General features: G+C 53.5%; 1 protein-coding gene across 4 annotated transcripts in view; it reads right to left on the bottom strand.

The window, feature by feature from the left end:
* Positions 1–15,114, bottom strand: part of CA12 (carbonic anhydrase 12) — a 53,023-nt gene extending 37,909 nt beyond the window's left edge. For 3 of the 4 annotated variants that reach the window (XM_036439711.2, XM_045581809.1, XM_036439720.2), the window contains exons 1-2: positions 14,924–15,113; positions 8,999–9,019 (exon numbers count right to left, since the gene is read on the bottom strand). In XM_036439711.2, coding sequence (XP_036295604.1) covers positions 8,999–9,019; positions 14,924–15,008 — 106 coding nt within the window. In that variant the 5' untranslated portion in view covers positions 15,009–15,113. Of the gene's footprint in view, positions 1–8,998; positions 9,020–14,923 lie in introns of all 4 variants that reach the window. The other variant, XM_045581819.1, reaches the window with a different exon arrangement.
* Between the last annotated feature and the right edge of the window lie 590 nt (positions 15,115–15,704).

Below are 15,704 nucleotides of genomic sequence, written 5' to 3'. Positions count from 1 at the left end.
TGTTAGTCAACAGAACCAAATGTCCCCAGTACAACAATTGAAATTTCTTTTGAGAGCCAAATTTTTTAAACTTAAACTTCTTCTAACACTACTTAGTCAAAATAGACTCACCCAGGCCGTGGTATTTTGTGGAAGAGCCACACTCCAGGGGCCAATGAGCCACATGTGGCTCACGAACGGCAGTTTGCCGACCACTGGCCTATGTCACTGTTCACTGCTATACGTAAAGCTCTCTCTCATCCTATCTGAGGGGCCTCTCCTGAGCTACCTGTCCTAGGAGGTGGGGCAGCATGAACCATTTGCCCTAAACCTGCAAGCATCCTTACAGAATCAGGGTGGGTCTCAGCCAGTTCACCCAGCAGTCACAGCTGATCTAGCCACAAGTTAATGATGGAGAAACCATTTAAAGAGTTAAGATGAACCATTTGGACTAGGGGTGTCGAACTCAATCAGAGAAGGGGCCAAAATCTAAAATCCAGCCTAAATCGCGGGCCGAATGGTTTACTGAACAGTCATAAACTGTCATTGTGATGGAAACGCAGCGGAGTGCAGTGATGACAGCGCGGTGCGGGCCACATTGCAAGGCCTGGCGGGACGGATTTGGCCCGCGGGCCTTGTGTTTGACACATGTGATTTAGACTTACACCAGTTCTGCCCTAGCCAGCTTGGCTTAGTGGATAGAGCGTCTGCCTGCGGACCGAAGGGTCCCGGGTTTGATTCCAGGTAAGGGCATGTACCTCAGATGCAGGCTCCTCTCAGGCCTGGATGCTGGTCAGGGCGCATGCAGGAGGCACCCGATTGATGTGTTTCTCTCACATTGATATTGTTTTCTGTCTCTCCCTCTCTCTTCCACTCCCTCTAAAAACCAATGGAAAAATATCCTCAGGTGAGGATTAAAAAAAGGGTAGAATTTACACCAGTTCTGAGTCAACCTTTTCAGACAGGAGGAGGTGGCAACTAGTATTTGTTCCTTCCTGGTTGGCATAAGTCAAATGCTTGTCTGGTCCCTGGAAAGCTTGCCCTTAAAGGAACTCTTTAGTAAATGTTTTTAAATGGCACCTAAATGACTTTGTTCATAAATACTTGGAATACTGATCGAACACCATCGAAAAGGTATATGTGACCTATGAAGTAATTGAAAATTGGAAAAAGTTGTAGTTAAAAATCTAATATTCCCCATCATTCCTATATGCCACATGTGTCAAACACAAGGTCCGCGGGCCAAATCCGTCCCGCCAGGCCTTGCAATGTGGCCCGCACCGCGCTGTCATCACTGCACTCCGCTGCGTTTCCATCACAATGACAGTTTATGACTGTTCAGTAAACCATTCGGCCCACGATTTAGGCTGGATTTTAGATTTTGGCCCCTTCTCTGATTGAGTTCGACACCCCTACTATATGCTATATTGAACAGTATGCAAACGAGCCATTATTTTACACTGTTTTGCCACCACTGTCTTCAGGATTTAATTCTTGAAAGGAATCATTTCAGCTCCTTTCTTTGTGCTCTGAGCATCTAACAGGTGCTCCTCTGTGAGTAAGTGTGAGACAACTACCCTATTTCCCGGCTTCTAGTTTCATAGAGGATACATCCCAGTTTCCGAGACACTGACATGCAGGAAAAGTGTGTGTCTGAGAATCGATGACACACAGTGTTCGCCCGCAGCACACCGTGTGGCCCGGAAGAGTCTGGCCGGGCTCCTGGGCTCCACTGTGGCCTTCCTCCCCGGGGCTGCCACTGCAGGGAAGACAGTAACATGCCAGGAAAGAGGACCTGCTCCCTCCACAGAGCCCGAAACAGCCTCTGATCCATTCTCTCCCTCCTGGAAGCCAGACTTTTTAGCCCATACCTGCCTGGAGCTGCCTTCCTCAGCCTGCTTTGAATTGAGCCTCTTAGCTTTAAACCTTTCCTTTGAGCTGGTGAACTGCAGGCCTCCTCTCCCTCTCCCAAGGGCATTACCTGGTTCCTGGGAGCAGTGACCTGCCCTCCCCTGAATGCCTGGCTCCAACTAGCAGGAAGCAGAAAAGGCAAGTTTGAGCACAGCCAGCGACCCGGCAGGGCTGTCCCAGCCCCAAAGCCGGCTCTCACCTGCAGGCCAAGGCCCAGCTCTGCTCAGGGAGGTGAGGGCCCCGGCATCAGGCGGGGCTTAGGGAGCCCCGGGTTTCTTCCCGGGTTCAGGCCTCCACTCCGGAGCCCTAAGTCAAGGCTTAGCCTCGAGGCTCAGGCGGGAGGGGGCCCAGCGGCCATGGGCTCGGTGGGGAGGCCAGGACCGGCCTCCTCTCCCCTGACTTCAGCTACACAGCGGAGGTGCCCACGGCCATGGAGCCAGATACCCAGTCCCCCAGAGGCCAGGAAAGCATCAGGGAGAGCAGATCCGACTCCACCCTGCCGGGAGGAAGGACGAGCCTAGAAAGAACATCCTGGCCTCCGATGTCCCTGTGAGGCCGAGAGCCCTTTCTCTCTCACACAGGAATGCCCTCTGTTCAGACTGTGAGTGGAGTACCTCCTGGCTGTTAAAAACCCAGGCAATGCCAAAGGCATAGAGAAGCAGATCCTCTCTAACAAAACCCCTGCTATTGGCGCGTTCACAAGGCATTTCTCAATTATTAGCAGGTAAAATTCTACCGTAACTGGGAGGTGAAGGAAGGAAAACGATGATTAGCATCCTGACTGTCTACAGTGCGCCAGGCACATTAGCCTCTCTCCACGTACAGGAAGTCCTCACCTAATGGTCCCCAGAGGTCCTGGGAGGAAACCAATTCTAACGTCGGCTAACTGGTAGGAACAAGTTGGTTTTAAGGCATCTTATTCGATGCACATCTTATCTAATCCTCACCACACCTCTATGAGGCAGTTGGTTCTCAAACTTGACTGAGCATCAGGATCACCTGGTGGCCTGTTAAACTAGGCTGCTGGGCTCTGGCCGGGTGGCTCCGTTGTTTGCAGCATCGTCCTACGCGCCATAAAGGTTGTGGCTTCAATCCCCGGTCAGGGCATGCATGGGAGGAAACCGACAGGTGTTTCTCTCTCCCATCGATGATCCTCTCTCTCTCTCTCTCTCTCTCTCTCTCTCTCTCTCTCTCTCTCTCTCTGTCTCTCTCTCTCTCTCTCTCTCTCTCTCTCTCTCTCTCCAAAAATCAGTCAACGTATCCTCGGGTGAGGATTTTACAAAGAGAGAGAGACTGCTGGGCCCGGACCTCGAGTTTCTGAGTCATAGGTAGATCTGGGATGGGCCGAGAGAGTGGATTTCTAACAAAGTCACACACAAGATAGGCTTTGGCTATTTCCTCCCGGCCTCTTTCTTTGTGTTTCGCTTCTGATTCACTGTGTTCAGGAAGGGCATCTGAGGGCCCAGACAATGCTGCTGTTGCGGTCCGGGGACCACACCTTGACAACCATTGAGGTAGCTGCTATTGCTCTCATGCTCAAGTGGAGAAAACCAAGATTCGGAGCGGTCCTTACTTTCCTCAGTCAGTCCGCCAGAGAGGGAGCCCGCAGGTATTTCCAAATGGAGGTCCGCCTGGGTGCGGGCTCTGTACACCTCATACTTCTCCGTCCTGATCTTCTGCCTCGTGCTGCCCCTCCTGACACTGCGCCTGCCTTCAGGAATACTGCTCGCTTTCCTAGCTTTCTCCCCCGCTGGGAAGGCCAGCTAAATGCAGTCCTGTGGGCAGCCACAGGCCAACGTCCTCCAGAACAACGGACCTCAATGCTGCAGCTCAGGGCAGATGGGAAACAATTCCCAAGGCGTGAATCAGACCACAGCTCAGCAGACCCAGGCGGGCACAGCGCCCATTAGAAGTAACTGGAACTACAGCTCAGTGTTAGTAAGTGGAGGGTGGTTGGATTGCCAACCTCAAGGGACGTCCCCAAGACACAGGGTTAAGGATTTCCTGGTATGAGAGACATGTTCTGGCCTTTCTTGCTCTCTCTCCAGGAGTGCCGAGCGCTCTCCTCAGTCATCCTCAGGAGAGAAGTGTTTGAGTTGGCTAACCCTCCCTACCTTTGGGGAAAACAAGTGCTCGCCTTCTTTCAACAGGCCTTTTAATCGCACGCACTCCCTGACTGCCCCTGGCGCTCACCCGTGAGGTCTAACTCCGCCTGCTTTTCACACTGCCTTTGTCTGTGAGGCCACGTGGCACCTTTATCACCTAAAGAATAGGAGGTAAAGGGGTTTTCCTCCTAGCCCCCTTCCGTGTGTTCCCTGTCACTTCTCAGAGTTTGGGCAGGCCGCAGGGGGATGTCCCAATCCCAGGGAAAGGCCATGGATAGCAATTCCATATTCCAGCAGATTCAGGCCAGAAGGTGGGGGAGGTGGGAGGTGGGAGCCTGGAGAAGCAGCGTTTGCCCCATGGAGGACCCCTTCTGTGTTCCCAAAGACAATTCTCTAAGACAGAGGGTCTACAGTCCGGGAGGAAGGAGAGCACATGAGGAAGGCTGTGGCATTCCCGGGTCATAGATCATGTGGGTGCTCTAAGAACTAAGGGCTGCCCAGCCTCTGCAGAGAAGAAGGGCCGGAGCCTGAGGGTGGCTGCAGGCTGCCGCCCGCACCCCCAGGCCTGGCCACGTCATCCCAGAGCTCCCACAGCCCTGGGCCCTGGCCAGGGAAAAGGTGGGACTCAACCTCCAGGAGGTGGACTTGGCTTCCATGTTCCCTTTTCATCCCTCCTCCTCGGAAGGTTTAAGGGTCTTACTATTTCTCCAAAATCTCTAGCAGACTGTGTGGGTGTTGACTTCTGAGCTAGCCTGACCCAAGGAGCACCAGAGCAGCGCCCAGGTGAACAAAGGACCTGGCACAGGTGCCGAGGAAGAACAGTTTCCAAGCAGAAGGGCTGCCCTGAAGGGGGCAATTCCAGCCAAACAGCACGTGGCTGGCCCAGGATGGAGTGCGCGCCCATTCTCTGCTCACATGAGGCGTTCTTGGGTTGTTCGTTCCGACAGAGTCATTCTCTTTGGTTGCTCTGCTGTTTTGAACACACTGAGGAATTTTTGGGGTTTTCTTGGGGAGGGCTAAAAAAAAAAAACTGTCAGGGGGAGGCTGACAGTCCCGGCCAGCTGGAACGGTTTAAACTCTTCTCTTGGCTACAATATACACACAGAAAAGAGCTGTATCATAGCGAACAGCAAGATGAATTTTCACCACCTGAACTTGAGCAGCTCCTCTCCTGGTGCCTCCTTCCATCACCTGACTTGACCGGCATGGACTCGCTTCAGCTGCCAGAGTCTATCCTCAGCTCACATGACAGCCTGGCCTCCAGGTCAGAGTCGGTGAAGCTGCTGGGGCTCAGCTGGGTTGACCTGGGACTGGTTTCCAGTGGGGAGGGGCCCATCTAGCAGTTCTCAACCCAGCACATGTCCAGCTGCTGCTTCAGCCACCCGAGCAGAATGCATGGGGGACGATTGGCCCCATCTTGGCTACCAGATGGCTCTCCTGTGTCCAGGGAGGCATCTGAGAGGTCAGCCTGGTGACTCAATGTGGAGAGGGATGGGGGTAGAGTTCTCTTTCCACATGTTTCTAGAAGTCCTGCCACGTGTCCCAGGCAGTGGGAGGTCCCCGATCAGGATGATTCAGCAGCATCTACGTGCAAAATAGCTGAGTCTGTGCCCTGGGCAAGCCACATGGTGTTTGGTTGCAATTGCCCCATTCAGGGCAGCCCTTATGCTTGGAGACAGTTCTTCCCCAGCACCTGTGCCAGGTCCTCTGTTTACCTGGGCGACTCTGAGGCCCGGTGCCAGCTGCCGGCCAGGACCTGTTTGCCTCCTCAGTTGTCCTCCATCCTATCTTCCTTCACTGGCCCCCACTGAGAGCTCACTCCACATCACGTGCTCATTTCACTAATGGAAAGCCAGATTTGCCTTTGTGCTCACTGTTCCCTTCCTCCCACCCCCCACCATGGCATGCACCATTAGACTCTACCCTCTGCTTCCTCAGCAAATAGCTGCTCTAACTGTGGAACAGAGGGACAGAGGGCCGGCCAGAGCTTGTGGTCAGGGAAAAATGCTTCTGAACTGGTTGACGTGGCTGGACAGAGAAGCCTCCTTCGGGGAACACCATGTCATGATTAAGGGGCAGAAAGATTTCCCTCCCACACCTTCTCAACCCTTTTCTCTGGAACTATCTCACTCTGCCCTGGGGGGAAGGGAGCTGTCACACAGAGGCAGGGAGCCCTGGAGAGACTGGAACTGTGTTTCCACTATCACCTGAGAGGCTAGTATAAGAGGTGGGGCAAGCTACCCCATCTGGTCAGTGGTTCTCTCACTTGGGAAGTGCATGAAATAGACGAGCTTTTGAGGTTCCTCCCTTCCCCAGGTCCAGGCTAAGTCCCGGCAATCTGCATTCCAGGTGGCTCTGATGGGGGTGACCCCGAGCCATAGTTGGAGGTTCAATGATCTAGACAGCAGGACCATCACAGGTTACAGAGGTGGAGAAAGCGAGACCCAGAGGACTCAAGAGGCTTACTAACGGTCGCATGGAATAAGGCCCAGGACCTGGGTCCAGCCATCTTGACGTGCCTGCACTGCTCTTGTCACGTCCCACACATTAAACTTGCCTGAGGCCCTGACCTGTCCAATCTTCCTCTGTGGGGCCTCTTGCCCTGCTCTTTCTTTCTCTCTCACGGCGTTCACCATTAACTGGGTGTTAAGACACAGGATGGGATGTCTTCTACAAAGGCCAAACTCCTTCCTGCTTCCTGCTTATCCTTCCTTCTCATCCTCCCCCACCACTACCACCACCACCCTATTACTCTCCCTAAAACGGAGATCACTTCCTGCCCTCCCCTCCATCGAGGGGACAAAGTCAGAAGGGCCTTCCCTGCCCTCCCACGCCTCCCCTGTTTGTCTCAACCTCTCTTTTTGAACTCAGAACCCATCTCTCCCTTGTAACTCCTTCTCTACATGATTCCCCTCAAATACCACTTTCTCCTTTCTTGCCTCCACTCACGTGACGCCACCGTCATCTCGGCCCACAGCACCTCTGCCCCGTCACACCATATCCTCCAACCCCCCAAGGCCCGGGTGAAAGTCGCCTCCTCCAGCAAGCCTTCCTTGACCACACAGCCCTAGCATTCTCATCCTTCTCTGAACCATCAGAGCACCAAACCACTTATTATCTCTCATTACCGCCTATTATATTCTGCTTTGAATTGTGAGCCTTAAGTAATTCCCAGCCTCAGATCACAGCCTCCCCTTCTAGTTACCCACCCACTTAGCAACGGCGCTTTGCTCATAATAACTACCTAAGGGATGTTAGTAAAGCTGGAGGCATCAATGCCAGGGCCACAGAAACCTTGGCCTGTAGGTAGCTGGCCAATTAGGTTGATAACTTTCCTATGCCTCCTGGGCTCACAAAGGCTTTTACAGATTTCAGCCAGGTCTTCCTCTGGGCTCTGCTTTCACTGCAGGAATCAGCTTCCCTGCTTGTCACCACCTTCCTGTGCCCACAAGGCCAGTTCCACCCTCGCACCTACCATACAAGCTATGCTGCAAATCCCTGTGACTCTGTCCTTAAGACGACAGAATAGAAATTCTCCCTGTCCTTGAGGATACATTCCAAGACCCCCAGTAGATGCCTGAACCTACACATAATACCGAACCCTACATATACTGTGTTTTTATAAGTACATACATAGGTACCTAGGACACAGTTTAATTTATAAATTAGGCACAGTAAGAAATTAACATCAAAAATAATAAAATGGAACAAGTATAATGTGCCATATTATAGGCTGTGTGTGCGAGGGGGGACCTTCCCCTCGTCACCCCCAGAACCACGACGGCTCCTAAGTGACTCGCAGGCGGGGAGCATGGGCAGCATGGATGTGCAGAACAAAAGCGATGATTCACGTCCTGGGCAAGACGGAGTGGGACGGCTCGCAGTTTCATCACTCTACTCAGAACGGCGCATAACATGAAACCGATGAATTGCTTATTTCTGGAATTTTCCATGTAATATTTTCAGACCGTGTGGTTGACCTTGGGTAACTGAAACCACAGAAAGCGAAACTGCAGATAAGGGGAGGACTGGATTCACATTAGGCACTTGCCAGGGGACCCAGGTACGTGGCCTCCGGTCCCCACTCCAGCTGATGGCCGAGTCCCCAATTCAGTGAAACATACCAGCCACGCTGGTTTCAAGGCGCGCGTCTTGCAAGCCTGCTGGAAGCAGCCAGCGTCGTTCTGGACCCAACCCCACAGAAACCGCATCGCACGACGGGTGCCCCTCTCTCCCCGTGTGAGACAAGCATCTCTTTTCACGAAGGATGGGACACCTCCACTTCACCTATTGCTTATTTACAATCAGGGCAAGAAGACGTTAATTCTAGACATGCTGACAGCTTACGTCTCGGGGCCTGAGCCAGACTTTCAGAAAAGGGCCCTTTCTTCTTTGTTTGTTGTGCGGTAAATGTCCCGCAGAAGAGCAAGGCTCTCCTGCCCGGGCCCTTGCAGAGTGGAAGCACCCTGGGCCTCCTCACCTGGGAGGTCTGGAAGAAATCCCTGCAGGAACCTGGAAGCCTTAACACTGACTCAAAGTTCAAGGGCACAGAGCTTGCTCGTCTGCTAGGAGCAAGTGTAGCATGCATCCCCGGTGGAGCGATTCCTCAGAGAGGGCTTTGTGCCTTTTTAAAAAATATATATTTTATTAATTTTTTTACAAAGAAGAAGGGAGAGAGAGTTAGAAACATCGATGAGAGAAAAACATCCATCAGCTAGCTGCCTCTTGCACACCCCTCACTGGGGATGTGCCCACAACCAACATACATGCCCTTGACGGGAATCGAATCCGGGACCCGTCAGACTGCAGGCCGACGCTCTATCCACTGAGCCAAACCGGTTTCGGCCCTTTGTGCCTTTTAAATAATATCAGAGCTGCTCTCCACCACCCCAACCCACCCCCCAAAAAAAGAAAAAATCTCCAGAGATCGTGACATTTCTGGCTTTCTCATTAAACACAGCCATCTCCTAAAAAGCACACATATATGTAAGATCTCCACTTACCGAGATAGGTCCAGTCGAACCCTGCAAAGAACAAAACAAAGCAAGTTAAGTACAACTGTGCTTGAACAAGTTAGAGAAAAACACAGATTTCATTTTGAAACGGGTGAGACGGAAACGTGGGTGATGCCCAACACTTCTTCAGGAAAAGCCTCCCTAGACATCTCAGAAAAGCCACATTTATAATGTTAGCTGAACGAGAAACACGTTCACAAGGCTCAGAACCCAGCAGCTGCTGACAGGTCAACAGCAAGTCTCTTTCTCCTGCCAGATCTCTGTTTCCATGGGAGGTGGCTGGTTTCATCAGTTGATGAAATCTTTTATGGTATGACTGCACACACTCAGGTATTGTATTCTTTCTGCCCCCCCCCCCCTTTTTTGTTAATCCTCACCCGAGAATATTTTCCCCATTGATTGCTAAAATTAGTAGAAGGGAGGCAAAGAGGGAGGGAGGGACCAGAGAAGGAAAGGGGAGAGAGAGAGAGAGAGAGAGAGAGAGAGAGAGAGAGAGAGAGAGAGAGAGAGAGAGAGAGAGAGAGAGAGAGAGAGAGAGAGAGAGAGAGAGAGAGAGAGAAATCGATATAGAGACACGTCGGTTTGTTGTCTCCCACATGCACCCTAACTTGCCGGGGATGGAACCCACAACCCAGGTACATGCCCTTGACCCAGAATCCAACCCATGACCCTTCGGTGCACAGGCTGGCACTCTAACCACTGAGCACTCTGGCGAGGGCTCCCCTTTTCTTCACACAAAGGCTGGCATGTTGGAAACACTGTTTTGCATCTTGCTTTCCCTCTACCTAACAACATATCCTGGAGAACAGTTCACACCGCTGCATAAAGAGGAAAACACTGCTCTCCAAAGGAAGCTGCCACACGTGCTCGCACACATACACACACACACACACACACACACACACACACACACACACAGGCTAGATCCCAGGGGCGGGAGGAATGTGTAGGAAAAATTCTGCCAGGAGTCACCTGCCAACTCCCACTCCCCGCACACATCAAAGCCCTTCATTCCTACATCAAAACACACGGTTTGAAAAGCTGTTGCAGACCTGTGCTGTCGTCACTTGCCTGGTACCTCCCTCTTCACCGCCCGAAGGAGACCAAGACCCTGAATTAAAATGCGGGGTGTCTCAGGGACACATCCCAGTGAGGGGACGGCCCAGCGCCTAAGTCCCTGTGTCCTAGCTTCCCCCTCCCCCGTCCCGTGTTCTCGGCGGCCCACCGGGGACAGCGGGAAGAGGAACGCTCTCCCACCCCCTTTCTCTCTCGGTTACTGATTTGAGTCAAACTTAACTGGTCACTTATCACAACTAGGCATCTCCTGCTCGAGCCTATGGTGGGTTTTAGAAGCTAAAAGAGGACTTTGCTTTTATTTTTAAAGCTGGTGTGAGCTCATATTTTTGCTGTTGTTCGGTTTCATTTCTGTGCTTCAGTGCTTTTAATTGTTTTAATTCTCAATATTAATTGGTAATCTTATCAACATACACTTGTACATGGTTTAGAGAGTCAGGTGGTTCTAGCAAGGCTTTAAAAAAATAAAATAAAATAAAATAAAACCCTGTCCCCTGACACCCCTACGTTTTCCTGCTCCGTACAGCACCCCCTTTGAGTACTCCTCAGTTAATTCTCTGGCATCATCTCCACATCGCTGTGAGACATGCCCCTCTATTGCTCTTTAATTCTCTGGCATCATCTCCACATCGCTGTGAGACATGCCCCTCTATTGCTCTTTCGTGATCTGTTTAGGCTTAGGTCTTTACTGTGGTCCTACCCTAAATTCCCACAAACTTAAAGGAATCTTTGATTCTTCTTCTCAATCTTCAGGGGCTGAGGGGAGACCAGATCAATCCAAGCAGCTGGTGTAAACTATGGGCCTTTTCCTCATAAAAACACCTAAGCTCAGACACACAAGTTCAGGTACAATTAATTTCAGGGGGTCCATGGAACCCCTGGAGCCTACTATGGCCTCCACAGGCATCAGCAGTGCCAGGGTTCCCCTCCCCTGGGTTAGCAATGGGGGAGGACCGTCAGAACCACAGGCGAACGGGACTTTTACTCGGACCCCAAGTGCACACCAGCTCTTCACTGAAACGGTGAAAAGAAACTACGCTCCAGAAGACATCAAACCTCCTTCAGCGTCTTGTTTCGGGGTTCACTGTTAAAATACAGCCACGGACTTCACACAGAGAAGCACATGGTTTCCACCCAGCCAGGCAGAGCGCGCTCTCGGGGGCCTGGGATGTCGGCTGACAGGTCGCGGGAGTTCCCCTCCTGCTGCCCAGTGATCCTGGAGGCCGCCAGCTGCTGCCTCGGAGCAGGCCTGCTCTGGCCGGAAGTTTTAGCTGCACTTTCCCCCAAATCAAATCGTACCCCCAATATCCTGCGTCTTCTGCTCTGCTCCCGAAAGCTCCCTCCGCTGAGGTTTCTCCTGTGATTGCGGCTCATGCTCAGATGGGGCATCGGCATGATGCCGTGGGAGCTCAGGGACGGAGGATGCAGGGTGGACAGCCAGGGCTGCCACAGGATCACCTGAGGCCCGGCAGCCCTGGCTGGCCTTGAAAAGCAGCAGCATCCAGAGCACCCGTCACTGCCCTCCTCTCTGCCCGTGCCTGGTTGGTCCTCAGCACTCAGGGCTTTGAGTGCAAGTGGCAGCATCTGAAGGGGCTTGGGAGCAGGAGGCTGGGGTTTAATCGCCTAACATGAAAGCGAGGTGATCTGAGTTGGGGGGGGGGGGTGTCACCCATGAAGGTCAGGACTCAGCCTGATTCACCGTCAGCACAGAAATGGCCTCAGGCAGACTTCATAAGGACGTGTGTGTCTGGGTGCTTTTTGTGGACATGGCGCCTCCTGACTCCCTCCTTTAGCTTTAGGGACAGGCGTCTTAGGTAGCAGGACTAAAGTGGCCCTGCAAGACAGGTCAGGCCAAGGCTGCTGCCGCTGCCCCTTCGCGGCCTTCTGGGAGGGGAACTATTCCTTCCCAAGAAGGTCAGCCCTGGGAGGCCCAGCGGGTGCCTGTTGGAACCTGCAGCCCGGTGTGTCGAGGCCGTAGAATGCCGTGGGTGCTCTCCGAGGAAGTGATATTTACTAAGATCCAGGTCAGGGGTTCCGGGCTTTGCCCGCTTCCTGTCCTGGGTACTAGAACCTTCCCTGAGTTCTTGAGACTGCCCAGCTCGCCACACCAGGTTCAGACAGAGTGGGTGCTACAGAATTCACTGCAATATCCCCCCTCCCGACTCCCTTCCCCACAGCACCTAAGAACCCAAGGTTTTCTCTAGAAAACCTTTCTTCCTCTCTCTCTCTCTTTCTCTTTCTCTCTCTCTCCTTTGTCTCCCCTTCTCCCCTCTACATTCTCCAAATTAGGGTGGTGTAAAAATTGCACTTTCACCCCCCCACTGAGTAGCCCACCTGCCTACCCCTGGGTTTTAAGAACACAGTTTATATTCTATTATTCCTCATGAGATTCTGGCATCTTAACTGCCTTGGGGACTAGGTCAAAGCAAAAATCACTGAAGACACCTAACTTCACCTTATTTTGCTCCTTCCCAACCTCCGAGTTTTCTTCACACACTCACCAGGCCCAATGCTCCGGGCAGAGGGCAGGCCACACTGGACCCCAAGACCCAGCTTAACCCCCTTCAACCGCCACCTTGGGTTAATACGGACACGCTACACCTCAGTGATTTGCGCTTTGACCTTGTCCCCAAGGCAGTTAAGAAGCCCAGAATCTCATGAGGAACAATAAAATAAAACCTGTGTTCTTAAAACCCAGAGGTAGGCAGGTGGGCTACGCAGTGTGGGGTAAAAGTGGAGTTTTTACACCAACCTAATTAGGAGGATGGAGAGGGGGTAAGGGGGGGACAAAGGAGAGGGGGGAGGAAGAAAGGCAAGGAGGGCAGGGGAGGAAGGAGAGGGAAATCGGGCAGGAAGAGGACAAGCTGGAGGAGCTGCCCGGGAGTGAGGGGAGTAACAGGCTCTCAGGAGCGCCAGCCAATGAATGGCTGCTTCTCTCTGCGGCCTTAGAACAGCCTGGAACTAAAAGGGAGACTTTCAGGGAAACTTCAGGTCTCCCCAGTGCAGCTTTCTCCAGAGGGGATATGTGTCAAAGTTTGCAGTTTTAACAATTAATTTCCACTTTTACACAGCGCCTTTCTCTTACCGACCTTCTATATCTCCCTGGGGGTGTGTATATGTGATAATATTAAGTATATCATGCCAGCCAGTGGAGTGGAATTGAATTCAGAGTAACGGCAAAGCTGCTGCTAGCCCAGCTCCCCACTCTCCCGTGCCCTGTACCCCCTACTAGCGCGCCCCCCCCCCCCCCCCCCCCCCGCAGAGGGCAAAATGACCTCTAAGAAGGAAGGGGCGTCTGGTTTCACATGCTGAACAGGACCTATTCCCCACCACCCCTGCCCAGCCGGGGAGTATACGTTGTCAGCCACTATGGTCCCTGGGGTCCTGCTGTAAATGTTTCAGCCTAACAGGCTCAGGACTATCGCACCCACACAAGTCTTCACACTGGAGGCAAACTGTCAAGGGCAGGAGCCACCATCAGTGACCAGGGCGGGTTTCCACAAAAGTCACCATTCACTCCCTCAGAACAGCGTCCGCCCAGCTGCTGGGGAGGCAGGCAAAGCTTGGCGCCCTCCTCACGTGTTACAGAGGATTGACTAACCTGACCTTAGCTACTCCCCGCGATTCATTGCACAGACCTGAGTCTGCAGGCAGGTCCATCCACCACCTCCTGCCGCCTCCGCACCCTCAGCTCCAGCCTCCCTCGGGGTGAAGGGCCCTAATTACACTCAGCAATGAGGTGTGTGTGTGTGCTCATCTGAGTGCACACACACACACACACACACACACACACACACACCACACACACATACACACACCACACACAGACACACACACCACACACATACACCATACACCACACCACACACACACAAACACACCACACAGACACGCACCACACACACACACCATACACACACCACACCACACACCACACAGACACGCACCACACACACACACCACACACACACACACACCACACACCACACAGACACGCACCACACACACACACCATACACACACCACACACACACACACACACACACCACACACACACACCACACAGACACGCACCACACACACACACCACACACACACACCATACACACCACACACACACACACACACCACACACACACACCACACAGACACGCACCACACACACACACCACACACACACACCATACACACCACACACACACACACACACCACACACCACACAGACACGCACCACACACACACCACACACACACACACCATACACACAGCACGCGCACACACACACACACACACACACACACGCTTAGAGTAAGAGAGCCCTCCTGGAGAAAACCAATCATTAAGGATGGGATGTATCATCCCTTTGACTTGCAGGTAAAACCCCACGGGGAAGAGTCCTCCCGAGTGAAGCACCCACCTCACCTCGGATGTGGGAAGCTTCTGTCCTGAGCCACTGCAAACCCTTCCCCAGCCTCGACCATGCCCGTGGTGCGGGAACGGGAGCGCAGCATTTTAAATCCCGGTTCCCAGGGGCCCAGGGAGCAAGTTCCCAAGCACCCGCTCCGGAGCTGCAGGTGCTCAGAGAACACAGACATACTTCAATGAGAAGGCGGAGCGTTTCCCCGGCCACAGATGCATCCCAAAGGAAACAGGAGCATCCCTCCTAACCATGTGCAATGTGATACCAGGCATGTCCTTCCCTGCTCCCCCTCCCGCACCACTCCCAGGGGTCCCCCTCCCCCTCAATGACTTTATCACCAAAAAGCCCCGCAGGAGACCCCGCAGCCCAGGGGCGGCTGAGTGCCCCGGGATGGTTGGGAAAGAGGCGGAAACTTTACCGTGGAGCGGGGCTGCGCGGCAGAGCTGCTCCTTTAGGCTCAGGAGCAGGAGGACGGCCGCGGCGCGCAGGCTGCTGCGGGGCATCTTCGCGGCTCCTGCGGGGCGGGCGGGGACGACTCTGGGCTCGGCTCCTTCTGGATCCGGCCACCGGTCTCCGGGCTGAGACCAGGGAGCTGGGACAGGGAGCGCGCAGGGACCCCACACGGGGCACCAGGACACGTGCGCGCAGCGCAGCGCAGGCTCGGCGGCACTGGGCTCTGCGCTCAGGCTGCCTGCGGGCCGCTTTTATGGAGCGGCTCCGTGATGTCACCGTGCAGGGGAAGGACGCCCTGCCTACGGGAGGTCTGGCGCCCGGCTCCCAGGTGAGCTGCCGCCCTGGCTTCAGCCACACTCCGCGGGGCAGTGGCCCGGCGCTCCTCCTGAGCCCGGTTTTCCGTGGGAGCAGCGGGGAGGCGTGGTTGAGATCAGCCCCACGGGGAAGAGTGTGTCTGGGGACTCACTCCTGTGGCCCTGGCCGCTCACCGCCCTTCATGAGAAGCCCCCTGAGTGCCATGCCACGTGGACAAGATCCTCCTCCAGGGCCCCAGGGGCGTGCCAGCCTGGACTGGGCACACGTTAGGAACTAAACAAGACAGCAGAGGGGTTGCATGCAAATTCAGAATTTCTGTGGACTGGATAGTGTGTCCTGATAAGGTGGTACCTTTGAAATGTAGATGCAAAGAAATTAATTAAGACTAGGTATGCCCAGCTCAGTTGGTTGAATCCACCGTGTGCACCAAA

This window comes from Pipistrellus kuhlii, unplaced genomic scaffold (assembly GCF_014108245.1).
Source record: "Pipistrellus kuhlii isolate mPipKuh1 unplaced genomic scaffold, mPipKuh1.p scaffold_m20_p_1, whole genome shotgun sequence".
NCBI classification, from domain to species: domain Eukaryota; kingdom Metazoa; phylum Chordata; class Mammalia; order Chiroptera; family Vespertilionidae; genus Pipistrellus; species Pipistrellus kuhlii.
This window is presented reverse-complemented; position numbering and strand designations above follow the sequence as displayed.